General features: G+C 36.5%; 2 protein-coding genes across 7 annotated transcripts; one reads left to right on the top strand and one right to left on the bottom strand.

Moving 5' to 3' along the window:
• Positions 1-749: 749 nt before the first annotated feature.
• LOC111807414 (1-phosphatidylinositol-3-phosphate 5-kinase FAB1B-like) lies at positions 750-13,143 on the bottom strand. 5 transcript variants are annotated; one of them, XM_023693132.1, is made up of 14 exons: positions 12,501-13,143; positions 11,504-12,175; positions 10,388-11,131; positions 9,047-9,200; positions 8,568-8,912; positions 7,261-8,142; positions 6,834-7,165; positions 5,819-5,942; positions 5,572-5,742; positions 3,461-4,930; positions 2,850-3,116; positions 2,413-2,760; positions 1,895-1,962; positions 750-1,495 (listed from the first exon to the last, which is right to left on the bottom strand). In XM_023693132.1, the coding sequence occupies exons 2-12, from the start codon at positions 12,109-12,111 to the stop codon at positions 2,419-2,421; spliced, it is 5,439 nt and encodes a 1,812-aa protein (XP_023548900.1). In that variant the 5' UTR covers positions 12,112-12,175; positions 12,501-13,143; the 3' UTR covers positions 750-1,495; positions 1,895-1,962; positions 2,413-2,418. The 5 variants fall into 5 exon arrangements, with proteins under 5 accessions (XP_023548900.1, XP_023548899.1, XP_023548902.1 ...); XM_023693131.1 differs by having other exon boundaries at positions 751-1,495; positions 2,229-2,760; positions 11,504-12,161; XM_023693134.1 differs by having other exon boundaries at positions 751-1,495; positions 2,229-2,760; positions 5,572-5,739.
• LOC111807416 lies at positions 913-1,905 on the top strand. Of its 2 annotated transcripts, none has more exons than XM_023693135.1 (3): positions 913-1,154; positions 1,393-1,517; positions 1,623-1,905. In XM_023693135.1, exons 1-3 carry the CDS (start codon positions 984-986, stop codon positions 1,759-1,761), a joined length of 435 nt encoding a protein of 144 aa, XP_023548903.1. In that variant the 5' UTR covers positions 913-983; the 3' UTR covers positions 1,762-1,905. The 2 variants fall into 2 exon arrangements, with proteins under 2 accessions (XP_023548903.1, XP_023548904.1); XM_023693136.1 differs by having other exon boundaries at positions 1,673-1,889.
• Positions 13,144-14,434: the final 1,291 nt, after the last annotated feature.

Consider the following 14,434-nt stretch of genomic DNA (forward strand, 5'->3'; position numbering starts at 1 on the left):
ATGGTTTTTTTTTTAATATTATTTATGAGATTGGATTTAAATCATCTAGAAGAAGTCAAATCTCAGTTCAAATGGTGTCCTTTCAGAGTGGTTTGAAGACAGTTGAAATGATCATTGGAATTGGGCAGTAAGGATAAGATTAAAGAAGACAGCTGAATGGTGCAGATCTGACAGCTTAATATTAAAGTGTTCCAAGTTCATACCAAGATAAATAATAATAATAATAACTATTTAAATTAATAAGAAAATAGTTTCACTTCATAAATCTTGTTATTACTATTACAACTCAGTTAAGATCTGTAATTAGTTGATTATATCTTGTTTTTCGATGAAATTTATGTATTTCCCCATTTTTAAATAGTCAAAATTGATACGAAATTCTTCCATTATAGACGAGTTTGTCCTAAAAATTATGACTTAATTTCTCGATGCATCTCTCCTTTTGTGTACTAAATTCATACAATTTTGTTAAAACATTTATTTGTCCTAAGGTTAGGGATCACGAATCTCCACAATAATATGATATTATCCACTTTAAGCGTAAGTTCTCATAGTTTTGTTTTGTACTTCCCGAAAGGCCTCGTACCAATATAATATTTAAATATAACGGGACGAATGAAAAAAAAAAAAAAAAAAAAAAAAAAACAAATTTACACTCGGGTTTCCACCTAACTTTGAAAAGACACACCAGCCACTTACCAGAATGAGAGAAAGAGAGAGAAGTGTAAAAAGAAATAGAGGTATCATGGGTTGAAGATAAGCCACATCAGCTCTCACATTACTATATTAGATGTACATTTTATAATAATGCACTATGATCAAATAATTGGAATATTTTTTTTATCTCTATACTTTATACACAAAAATATGGAAATAAACACTATATATTTGTATTTAAAAGGCACTAAATATGAAGCTTAAAGGGGAAATAGCAGAAAACAAATGGGAAACAGCTGCAATTTCTTGTTCACTGTCTCAGACTGATGGCACTAACTTGTTGTTGTTGTTCTTCTTCTTCTTTCAATGTTTCTCTTCTCAAATCTGGTCTTTCAGTTTCAGCTAAGCCTATTAGCAGAATTTGGATGCTCAAACCTGCAAAGTTTCCACTCAAGAAGTCACTCCCATTGCAGATCAGATCTTCCATTAAGAACAAGGTCAACATCTTCTTCCTTCGTGTCTCTTTGTGATTCTTCATCATCTTCTTCTGTCTGCGCAATTTCCTTTAAAACGAACGACTTTGTAGAAGTAAATAACGGTTCTGATGGAACCTTATTCTCTGGTTGATACACGATCCAAGCCATTGCTTTTGAATAGGTGACTCTGCTTCTATGAGTCATTTGATAATAACGGTTGGTGAGTACCTGATTATCAAGTTTGATGAAAAACTAACAGGTTTTCGAGGATCAATCGGAGGGAGTGATTTGCTACACAGACGAGAACGGGGAGATCGTCTGCGAAGGATACGATGAAGGCCCTCGCTTTCACCCAAACTTACCTGAAAAAGGCAACCATCAAAGGTAAATGAATCAGTATTCTGAACTAACCCATTGTTCTAAAAAGAGATTTTTTGGGAGATGTTGGATTGATGGTATATGTTTTTGCTGTCTTTTGGCCACAACTAGAGAGACAGAGATTATTGATCTGCTACTAAAACAAAGTTGGATTCATCTAGGAAGAGGTGGAGGAGAGCTAAGCCAGGCTGACAAAGGTGTAGCTGTTCAAAACGACTCGAATGTTAATGGTTTCAACTCCTTCTGCTAATCTAATTAAGGTCCTACTCTCTTTTGGATCATATGGATCATACTCAAATATAATATCGAATGTATGTACTTGGCATGTCGAATGTAAACAGACAATATATTGTTTTAATTCAAGTAGTTTCGAGTAGATGTACTTTCTTCTGTATCTGAATCGCCCCGAATTTGCATAGTTCGTCTTGCATTCATGAGGATGAGCACAATTCTGCAAGGAAAATAGGTAAATTTTGAGTCAAATTCTTAAAACTTATGGCTGAAGATGTGTGGTTGGTATTCTCTGTTCTAGCTTAGCAGCAGAGAGAAAAGAATCCAGACATTGAGATGTATGATTAAAGTACAACATTTGGAGGTAATATGTTCTGTGGAAGCATATGACTAATATGGAGAACAGAAGCTTTACACTGTAAATCTAACTATAACACTACCTATTTTATACAAAGATCCTAATCAAGAGGTGAACTAATACTATACCTCCTTCCTTAGTGGCTTTAGCGGCCTTCTTTCACACCTCACGAATTATCATCACCTCCTCTTGCTCTTCAACAATGAGATTTAGACCAAAAGGAAAAGGGGGGGAAAAGAATCTACCTAAAAGAATCAATTTACTCGAGATAATGAACAAAAAGTGAGAGGTTGTACTCTGAGATTCACTCACGTCTATCTACAACGTAACGGACACGACATCAGATTTTCCATCCTGCATGTTCTCGTCACCTAAGTCAGATTGAGATTGGCTCGGAACAATAGATTGTGGAAACCACTGGTCTGGGACCATCAGGAAGTAGGTTGTCATTGCTTTCCTGAACCTCTTCTTGTATTCCTTGGGTGAGATCACTGTTGGGGATGAGTTCTTTGCCCCACCAAGAATGCCGGTAGCCTTCACCCAAGTCTCGAGGTGCTTGTCCCACGTATACTGTCTCATGAAATCAATGATCCCGATAACCAGTTCGTGTTTCTCCTCATCCACCCCAACCAGCAACGAGTAGTCCATTACGCCGATTGACTGCATCACCACAGGTTAAGTGACGTGAGAGAATGTGTAGGAAGATCGTTTACAGAACATCAAGAAAATACACATGCTGATAAACTTACGGCAAGAAATGATGTATCATTCCAGACAGCTCTCTCCAACAATCGTTTTGCTTTGTTTCCAACGAAAATTGGAGAAGTTCGCATTGCTTCGATCAAGTTTTGGTCCAACAGAACTTTGTTATTCCCAGTTGAATCAGCATTATAGCGTGATCTTGAGGATCCTTTGAGATCATAAAGTCGGGTAACATTCCTTCTAAACAGAAGATTCTCCATAACCAGAACATCCATCTTTGTTTCTTTACCTCCTTTAAGATGTTTTGCCGTAACCTTCCACCATGAAACCAATAACAAACAGTAAATTTCAGAAAAGAAAACCTCTAGGCACAATATTATAACCATCGTAAGCTAATTGAAATGACTTCAAGCATCCGAAAAAAGTTATCGTCTTCATTTCTATTTTACCAGCATTCCAAAAGCAGGAAATTTTTGTTTTTTTTTTTTTTTTTGGGGGGGGGGGGGGAGGTAACCATCAAAATATGAATTCGCCATTTATAATAGACTACTATTAATCTATCTTGAAGAGTTATCTTCTCTCGAGCAATGGAAAATTCTCTAAACATTGTTAAATTTCATAACCTGACGATGTATTGAAGCTAAAGGATTAGAAGTACCTGGTAGATTCCAAGAATCTTTGCTAGGCATGTAGGACTTCTCGTACCAATTGATTCAGACAAATACTTGAAATATTCAGGTGCAAATTTAATAAATGACTCCAGCTCTGTCTTGGTGACTTGCTTAATTATAAACCGATCGTCCAGAGTTTTGGCAAAGAAAACATTACTCTTACCACCTTGGGCTCCCCACTTCTTACAACGACTAAGAGACTTTACAAAGTCAAGTTCTGAACAACAAATCCTCCTCAAAGCTTCAAATCGTCTAGCATAGTAACAGGTAACAGAATATTTTACTCCACCGTGCGGGCCATATTCTTCGAAAACAATTCTGGGATTAAGGGACTTTGGGTATAAGAGTGGATCCAAACTAATAGAGGTACGAGGTCCAGAGATGGATGAAACACTGTCATCTAAAGGTCCCACACTTTTGGAAGTATCAAAGGAGAAGTCATCAGAGGACTGCAAAAATGATTCTGTGTACGATAAGGAAGGCAACGAATCACCACAATCTCTCAGTTTTTCTGCCTCATCAATCAGCTGGGAATGATATTCTGGTGACATTAGAGCGTAAGCTATGATACTTGAAGGTTCATCATCATAGACCGGAACAACAGTTTCATTTACACCAAGAGGCAAGAACAGCCTAGCTCCACCTTGAAACTCAAGCTCCCAGAATGAGGACAGAAAGACAGGATTGTGTTTTGCTAGTACTTCAAGTTTCTGGCCACTAGCTAGGAAGTTTTCATTAAATAAATAATAAAAGTTTGAGGAAGCCGTCTCTAACTGGCCTGCAAAGTTTTCGGTATCATCAAGTGCCTTTGAAGGAAGCGATTGAGAAACAGCATGGGTAACCCTGTCGACATTCTGATCTTCAGAACGATCATTCCATACAGTAATATCGATACCTGATGAATCTGTCACAGTTGAATTGGATAAAGTATGGGGATTATCGTTTGTTATTCCAACTACAGAACCATTTTCACCTGTCCATGCAGCCTCAAGTGTATCTGATAGACTTACCATCCTAGAAAACTGCTGTGTCTTTGATTCTAGGGTTTCAGATGGATCATTAATGCTTTCTTCTCCTTTGTCTGAATCTGAATCTCCAACTTCTTCGATTTGAATGTCAGGTTGCGCCATGCTGGTAACAAACTCCTTTACACTACTTGATCCTTCATTACACTGTTGATAGGCAAGACGAGAGTCAGAAGATTTAAGGTCTTCAACAAATTTGCTGTTGGTGCTAATTTCAGAGAGATTCTCGCTATCAACCACAAGTCTCTCTTCGGATTCTGCAATAAAGCTGCCAGCAGAGTTCCCTTTATCTAAACTGGCTGCATGGATCAACTGCTGGTCCCATACATAAGCTTGAATGAGTAACTTCCTACGCAGATAGTTGATCTCAAGAATGTCTACAGTACCCTGGCTCTGTTTTCCTTTCTCATTCGCAGTCTTATGGAGTGATTCCTTGACCACAAACAATAAAACCAACAAAATTAGCAAGAACTTAGATAACTTCGAAATAAACTTCAAACGTAATAAAATAAGTTCTTTATATTTTTATATATAAGAAACAATTGTGGTTTTGGAGACGAGCAAAGTTCTTCATGAATACATCAGTTAGGTATCACTGAGATGAATTCACTTCACAATAAAAAAGTCGACGAGAAGATACTTACTTCTAAGGTTTGTTTCTTTTTTTAAGAAAATAATAATAATCAGGGGATGCATCAGAAAATTTTAGGCATACACACAGTATAATGGCGTAAGAAGTGTTCAACAACTTTGAAACATCCTCATTCCTTAACGATACAAGCAGGTAACACAAATGAGCCATCTAAATGGTCAAAAAGGCATATGCACCATACAGAAAAGCAGTATAATACGAGTTCAACCACTATGAAACATCCTATACAAGATTACTAAATAGATCGGGGAGTAGAAAGAAAAAAAAATTTGACTAAGTACAAAAAAACGGGCCCTGAAACTTAAGAGATTCAAACTGAAATTACAGTGTAAACAAAATGCATTTCCATAAATGTTTAGGAAGGATGGTTAGATGTCAAAGGGCAGTCTAACTTTAAAATTCACCATTTTAGGAGGCTCACCTCAAATTTGGCCTTCTCTTTTTGCAACAATGCCTCCAACCCAGCAATCTGGCGCCTTAGTTCCATTTTTCTCATGCTATTAATTGTCCCTGCACTAGATATTTTTTCTGCAATTTGACCAAGAGTATTCAACACTTCGGAAAACAAAAGCTCAGCCTGGTTCACCACCTGCTATAATCAGATAACTAAATCATCCATGTGCAGTAAAATTATATCATAAACATTTCAAATCTAAAAGTTATTGCACCTCATCCTTTTCTTTTTGTATCCACTCCTGATTCTCATAGTTGAAATCCAGTTTTGATGGTGGAAGGTATACAGAATGCACATCAGTTGAAGCATAGCGAAAACAAGCAATCATTCTCCCATATCTGCACAAGTAAAGCAATGAAAGATGATATTTTCAACTTTGGCTACTCTGATATCACCCATAGGTTGAAAAAGAAGATGCGCTAGTAAAATGAGAGACGGGTATGTTTTTCAATTTGGCTAGCTTGATATCCCATATAGGTTGGAGAAAAAAAAGAAGAAAAAAAAGAATGAGAGCTCCTCACACAAAAATGCAATATGTAGCAGCAATTAAGTTGAGACTTCAGCTTCCAGAAGATGCAATTATCTTACATAACTTATCAAATTGCGGTTAAAAGAGTGGAGTAGCTGACTTCCTCCAGTTAGTCAAGTAAAAATTTTGAGTATTAAGTTTTGAATATTTTTTGAGATCCTGTACCGTTTACAGCCTCAAATTGGATTTGAATTGGAGGCCTTTTATTTGTTCCTCTCTCGAGGCACGGGAACACCTTGTCCCATATCCTTTAGGCCGTTTTGTTTGTCCTCTTTTAATGAATATCTTTCTGTTTCCACTATTAAAAAAAAATCATTGCATTCCGGTGATATGTGGACCCTATGTATAAATAATAATTTTCTGAATCAAGTATAAAAAATAAGCACACAAGAAAACGGAAACCAATATATAAATTTACACCAATTATAAAAAATGGCCTACATAAAACTATTTATGGACTTAATTACAGAAATAACAAATTGACTTTCAGTAATACGAGAACGATCAGTTTCATTTCAGTTCTATGCTTTGATACGTCCAATGAAGACTCTGGTTTCTCTCTTTTCATGGAGGAGTCATGCATGAAATTGAGAGGCAAATTACTACAATTATGAATTGCCAGGTGTATATTATATATGAATATTGACTGATTTTGTAAACTTTTTTAAATTCAAATACTTTCTAGAAGCCAAATACTTACCCATAAAAACGAAGGCAATCTCTATGTAAGGAGTGGCCACAGCTTGCTACTCTGCTAGCAGCAATGTGGTTTGAAAAACTGAGCTCTAAGAACTTCCCAAATGAGAGTCCCCATGCAGCATCTGACATCACTACTCTTCGAGTAGCTGGGGGGAAGCCATTGTTTCGTGGGCATCGCAGGCATCTATGCCACATCCAAATCTTCCCTTCCCTTTCACCTGGCAAGAGAATTTCTGGTAACTTTTTAACAGATATCGTGAGGGTGCCCTGTCTATGAGTATAACAGTGAACATGTGCTTCTGCAGGCATGTCGCAAGAATCGCATCGGTAAGCCTGAAATGGTACAAGGACTTATCGTTTTCATTATGTACTTCCAAGTTTTCAACAGAGAGAAATCTGATGTACATAAAAAAAATAAGACAGCTCACCTGATTAAATAATTTGTCCCTTAAGAATCGGCCTAAAGGTTTATCAAAAGTCCCGTAGTATTTGATTCTAAAGAGATGCGACCTCTCACAGACACTTCCTTTCGATATGCACCTTGATGATAATGAGACCAAAATACTTTGATGGGCAGAAGATGCTGTAGGGAAGTCATCTTTCCCTGCTCCCAGTTCCTCTTTAGAAGTTCCATGCTCTTGATGATTTTGATTATTCTGTTGCGCAATTAATGGCTCTGAGCCAATTGGCAGGCCAGATGCCACTGAGTTAGCGTCTTCAGTATCAATAGAAAACTTGTTATTCCCCAACAACTCAACAGATCCTAGTTCTTGATGTTTTTGATAACCATTATCAGAAGATTCTTCCATTTCTCCCCGGGTACCCAGTGCATTTCTCTCCATAATATGATATGGAGAAGGCTCATCACCATAAGACTCTGAACCAATTGTCCACGACATGGGATCAGAAGAGAAAATTGCTGTTGAATTTGCTATGGATGAACTTGGTTGTGAGAGTTGAGAACTAGGGCCATTTTCTACAAGAGGTACAGTGCTATTGCTTGATAAGATTAGACCTGAGGTAGGTAAGCTCATGGATCTTTGTGGCTCATCAATAGATATGCTAGGTTGCTGCCCCTGACTGGCAGGGAGACTGAAATCAGGCACCATTGATATGGATCTCTCAGCAACAGATGATTTCACAGGAATTGCAACAGTAATTGGGGAGTTCAAGGGAAGCTCTGGTAGAGAGGCTCCTTCATCAGCAAGAAAAGATGTTTCCAAGGCCAAATGATAAGCAGCAAAAACTCCATACTGAACGACTCGCTTTGCCTTCTTCAACTCATCCTTGTCAGCACCTCTAAGTAAAATCTAAAAGAAATAGACATGCAAAAGTTATAACTACTTGAGCCATTGGTCTGTAATTACACATATATTCTCCAAGTAAAGCACAACAACCAACGACCACAAGTAGCTCATTCCCTGGACCACTAAAAAAAATGAAACAATCATAGATCTGAATACCGTCAAGACATAACCACATCAGTCCTACCCAAAAGAAAAGTGTGCAAGGAAAGTAATTTTGAAATCTCCAATCTGTTTTTCCAGCGGATAATCCTAAGGATGGAAATCAACAGGTGAGCTCTATTCATGCAGAATTGAAGTTCTGCCATTCCCAAGTTTTTTTCCCACCCTCTTATTTCTAGAAATTCTTGATGCATTACTTTTTATGCCCACAAAGACGCACGTGCTTTTACACATGCATAAATTTGGCGATAGATATATCAAGAACTTACAGTACAACCCAATGGCTTTGGGCAGCCTTCAAAAAACATCAATGTCTTCACCGATCTTTTCCCTCTCTGTCCAGAAGAGGTCAGATCTTCCGTGAACCTTTCTACATGAAATAACTCACAGTATCCCAACTTTGGCGATGACAATTGATCAATTGAAGGAACTATCTGTGCACCTGTACAACGAGCTATACGCTCCAAAAGGGGTCTTTTGATATTAAGAACAAGCGATATATCTTTTGCGAGTAGGTACTCTTGTGCATATCTTGATACTGATTTTTCAACTAAAAGAACATCAGGGTGGTGTGCATCAATTTTTGCAACTGCCATCTTCAAATGGTCAATCTCCTATAAAGGTTTAAATTAAATTAGCCAAGACATGGGGAAAAAATAAACAAATGAATGCATGTGTAGTACAGATTATATACAAGCACTGGCAATTTATAATTAATAATTGTAGATTGAAACTAAAAGGTTACAACCTGCTGCAAAAGTGTATCGAAACTTGATAAGTGATTGGAAACCCGTTGGTATTCAAGTGCACCTCCAAGAATCAGCAAGCGAGACTTTTCTATCCTTGAGATCATTCTCCGATGGGCCACATTCTTCTTACAAACCACCCCTTTTACCACCATACTAAAAGAAAAGTTATTGAACTACTTGTCAGAAGGTTTGAAGAGCTAGAAAAGTATATGTAACTATAGAATAAAGATGAATGAGTTATCGTGACTAGGGACGGAAATAGTAGCATTCAACATAAGTATGGATCACATCAAACTATATATATATTAAGAAAATGCTTAAAAATAAAGCACTAGCCCTTGCAATATTGGAAAGAAAGAAGAAGTTTAAAGTAATTGGCTAAATTATTCAAATCTCCCAGAACTTTAATGTTAGTTCAATTATACCCTAACCACTTAAGAAGTTCTATTTCTACCTTGACATTCAAAGTTGATTCAAATATATCATCGAACAGTTTTACTCTTAAAAAAAGTTACAGAAATTAACATGGTGCTGCATGGTAAATAAAGTAGTGGCAGACGTGGCCTTTAAAAATGAACGACAAATAGGACAAGTACCAATAACTAGGCAATAACTTTTCAAAAGACGTATGCCATTCATTTTTTAACCTACCTCTACATCAGTGATTGCACAGTGATTATTGATACTAGCCACATTCATTTTCTAAAAGCCACGTATTTCCCTATTCTGTTTACAACTCAGCAAGCACGTCAATTTTTATCACTTATTTTGACAGTAAAATTGTTCATTAGCATATTTGAATCAGTTTTAAATGCCACAGGTAATAGTGAAATTTCTTATATAATAGAATTAAAATTGAAGCTAACCTCAAAGTTTAAGGGCATTTCAATAATTTAGCCAAAAAAAATTTAACAACAGTAGGATGTAAATATACATGGGAAAAAATATTGCAGCCATAAGTAAGGGACAACTTGCTACTTCAGTACTCAGAAATAAATTTTGAAGTTGATAATTTAGAACAAAATCAAATTTATGAGGAAAAATAATGGCAGTTACGGTTAAGAACTTGAAAATTGAGTATAGAGAACTCATTTTTCCTGTCTGTTTAAGGGAAACATAATCTATATTTAGAAAGATACAGAATCATGATGCCACAAAAAGTATAGATTCATCAGTGGAAAAAAGCGGTCAAGATACAAACAACTGTGTAATCAAGCATGACAACGTCACAACATAAAAGAAGACAATAGTTTTTGTTACAAAAACGCATACACACAGAGTAAGTGAAACAAGACAGTTTTCTGACAGATCAAAAGCTATATATGCACCATAATAGTTACCTATTGCAGCGAAGTCCTGAAGCAATACATTTGACTTTCACGTAACCACCTGGGTCCATCTCACCACATCTACTCATATCTGGCTTTAGTAGTGTGGCAGCCTCCCAAGAGAGGGAAGTAATTATCTCCAACCAACTCTCTTTATCACTGATCTCACCCAAAGGAAGGTTCTCAACCTGCAACAATTGAGCAACTAAAGCCCTAAAATGTCCATCGACAACATTCTTCATGACATTCTTGTGCTCCTCACTAGACCTATCCCTACTACGATATTCCCCACTCCCAAAGCTGCTAGAGGCTCGCAAATATCCCCATTCACCTGCATCATGTCCCTCATCATCATCATCAAAGAATGTTTCTCTCTCGTCTTCTTCGTCTTCAGGTTCAGGTGGGATCCAGAGAAGCTCATTATTCTCAAAATCAACAGGTTCAGACTGAACATCATCCGTAAAGTCTAAAGAGGAATGCCCTTGATCTTCTCCATAAATAAAATTTGTGTCTCCCTTTTGGTCAAGATCGGCAATTCCTTCCAGACCTTGCGAATAAAAACTTTCCTGCAAGGGAGAGCTACTTAAACTTCTGACGTTGTTGTTTTCTTCATCAAGCTGCTCATTATGTGGTCCATGCTCATTGCCAATCTCATCAGATTCAGCTTGACCAAAGTAACTTGAGACTTCAGGAGGAGAATGGCTTGCTTCAGTATCTGACTTGTATGCACCATCATAATCGTCCTTGCCAGCACTCCTGATAACAGAGAAACCACGAACCACATGAGTTAACTAACCACAAAAGATGTTTCACTCTATGCCGAACTAATTAAAATGACTACACAGGTAAAATGATATTGAAATTTCAAAATGAAATCCAGAACATTAACTACTCTTCAATCCTATAAGACTTGGAAATATGTGGCTCTTATTTTTTCAGATCTATGGCCAGTTGATCAATTTCAAGGATCTTCTACCATTAATCTCAACCTTGAGGTTGAATCAAAATATTGATTAGTGACAAAGAGCGGAGACCCTATAATAGAGGTGGTTGGAAATGATCAAGATATTAAAGGGATTGCAGAGGCCAATCAAGAACAAAACTAAATGCGAACATGAGAGACAATACCTGTTCATGGAATAATTTTGTGGTATATCTCCTATGCTAGAAAGAATGTCTGTGCTCCTTCCCGAAGCCGATTCACCCGGTTGATCTCTGCCTGTTAAGATAACAGATGAATATTGTGGGCTGAGACCAGAATGCTCTTGAGCTTGTTGGTTGGCCTCAGAGGAGTAAGGCACAGAAGCAAGAGTAATGCTACTCTCAGCAGTGCCACTAGATCTAGTACTGGACAAACTTGCCACTGATGTTGAACTGGAGATATCCTGGTTAAGCACCCTGATCTCATGATCTGGAGCAGCTATTCCCTGATTCCATTGCTTGAAGCAATAGTTACAAACACGAATTCTCTCCCTCTCTTCACGAGGGACCCTTGAGTCACCTGATGGAGCAACTATTGAGTTTGCTGTACACTTGGCACAGAAGACTCGACCACAAAGTCGGCAATGGTGTCTACGGTTGATAAGGGTAAATTGTGCGTCACAATCGTAGCATACTCGGCAGCTCTGATCGGGCATCCAAAAATCCCTCGATACATTAGCTGATTCAGATCGCCAAGGGATCCACGACTTCCAATTACCAAGTATATCATTCAATGTCTTGTCTGGAGAATCCATTGACCGCCCACGATTCCGTTCATTATGATATGCTCATTTGATACGAATACCTGACAAATTCAACCTGAAAAATGAAAATTCAATCACCCAAGAAAGGAACCGCCATCAAACTAATTCAACCTTAACGCTAAGGAAGAACAAGCAAAAGGAAAAAACAGCGAAAAGGGAATTTCGTTGTTGCAGAAATGAAATCCACTTCCGAATTCGCCTATTAGACCTAATTCCATGCTTCGCATCGTCATTGATCTTCCAGCAATGAAAGATGAAGTAGTTTCGCCATTAAAGAACCAGACAGCAATCTCAGACATAAATTAACTCGAAAGTAATGAAAGCGTGAACTAAATACATCGAATAAGAACAGCAGCAAGATCAAGAATCTTCTCAGCTACCTTCAGTGAGTTCCAATCAAACTCCTCCGAACCGACCAAATTCAATTAGTTCCAGCCCCGATTACTCCCACCACCAGCACCTTCAGCAACAAACACATAATACAGACAACAAAAATCACAACACTACTGCATATTCAACAGGATATCTTCGTCCTCTCCAACTTCACCATCAAACACTTGAAAGTTCAACGAAATGCATAAGGTGTCCAATTCCGATTGGCCTCAACTTGAACTGAATTTGACCACCACCACCAAATCCTCCTGAGCGGAAAGGAAGAAGCCAGCTCAACTCAAAGTTGGGCTTTGGATAGAAAGAATCCGTGATTCACTACCAAAAAAAGTTCAGATAGTGTGAAAGAAAGGGTCGGTGAAGAGATTCAAGGCGAAGATGGCGTAAAGAGAGAGAGAGATTTCTCGCAGATTCCCTAAACCAATCAACACAGAATTCACCGATCATCTCCACCACAGAAATCAAAATTTTGCATTCATCTGGTCCATCCAGATCGATAAACACCTCCTGCAAATTCTTCCGCTAATCTTAAAATCTTCAGTTCTTGGCTAGTCAATCACATGCTTTTCTTCCTAATTTTGATCACTCTTTTGCAAAAATCTTTGACAGTGCCCGAAAATAAAACGAAAAAGANTGCAATATTTTTTTTTTTTTTTTTTTTTTTTTGCAATAAGAACTGAATAAATATGTTTTTTTAATAATTATTTTTTTAATTTAATTATTGTTCTTTTAAGCTTTAAATTATGCTTTATTTAATTAACGGGTCAAAAACGTCATTGGACACTGCGAACATTCATATTAATAAATCAATAAATAATTTTAAAAAATGATATAACAAATAAAAATAAACTTTTCCTTCAAACTGTAACTCTCTAAAATGTTATTTTTTATTTTTTTAATTTAATTTACAATTTAAATATTTGGTTATAAATATGAAAACTTTTTAAAAAATTAGTGATTATTAAAATATTTAATTTCAAAAAATGCTTTTGTATTCTTCAATTGAATTAAAAAAAATAAAATAATAAAAATTTAAAATATTATTTAAAAGTATAGAATAAAATTTAAAAAAATAGATATGGAGACTGGAAATAAAAAGAAATAAGAGATAATTAAATTGTAAGCTGTAATATGCAAATGCCCAAAAATAGATTTGCGGATGCCAGCTGTCTTCCACTATAAGAAAAATAATATTATAATTAATATTATACAAATCTGTCGCCAATTCGACATTATATTTAATCATTAAATCTCATAATTTCTACTTCTAATTTTGTCTCCCCATTGTCAAAATTCATTTCATAATTTTACCGTTGGCCATTTTTTTTTTAATTTACAAATAAACTAAAATTTCTAGTAATTTGATTTATAAATTAATACGCGGATCAATTTTAATAATTTTATATTATATATAAATGTAAAAAAATAAGGGTAATAAATAGTTTTTTAAAATAGAGTTAAAAGAAAAGGAAAATCGTATTTATTATTGTCTTTGTGTTAGTGTCCACACCCTTATAAGGAATGCCCCTCTGAACCGATGTGAGACCTCACGATCCATTTTCTTGGAGGCCTAGCATCCTCGTTAGCACATAGACCCTTACAAGGGATGATTCGTTTCCCTCTCCAACCGAGACCTCATAATCCACCCCCTAAGGGGTAGCATTGCTACCACATTGTATAATGTTTTAATGTCTGGCTCTGATACCATTTGTAACAACCTAAGCCCAACAAATATAAAATTGAGTAGTTATCAAATTTGGTTGGGAAAATGATTTGTTTGTTTGTTTACTTACTCAAAGGACAAGGCAAGCTTCCTTGGGGGACAATGATTTATTGAATGTCGTGAATAATAAAATATTGATTCCATAAATTTCACAATTACACGCATTATATAAAAAATAATTAAAATCACAATTATTTTACA

This window comes from Cucurbita pepo, chromosome LG12 (genome assembly GCF_002806865.2).
Source record: "Cucurbita pepo subsp. pepo cultivar mu-cu-16 chromosome LG12, ASM280686v2, whole genome shotgun sequence".
NCBI lineage: Eukaryota > Viridiplantae > Streptophyta > Magnoliopsida > Cucurbitales > Cucurbitaceae > Cucurbita > Cucurbita pepo.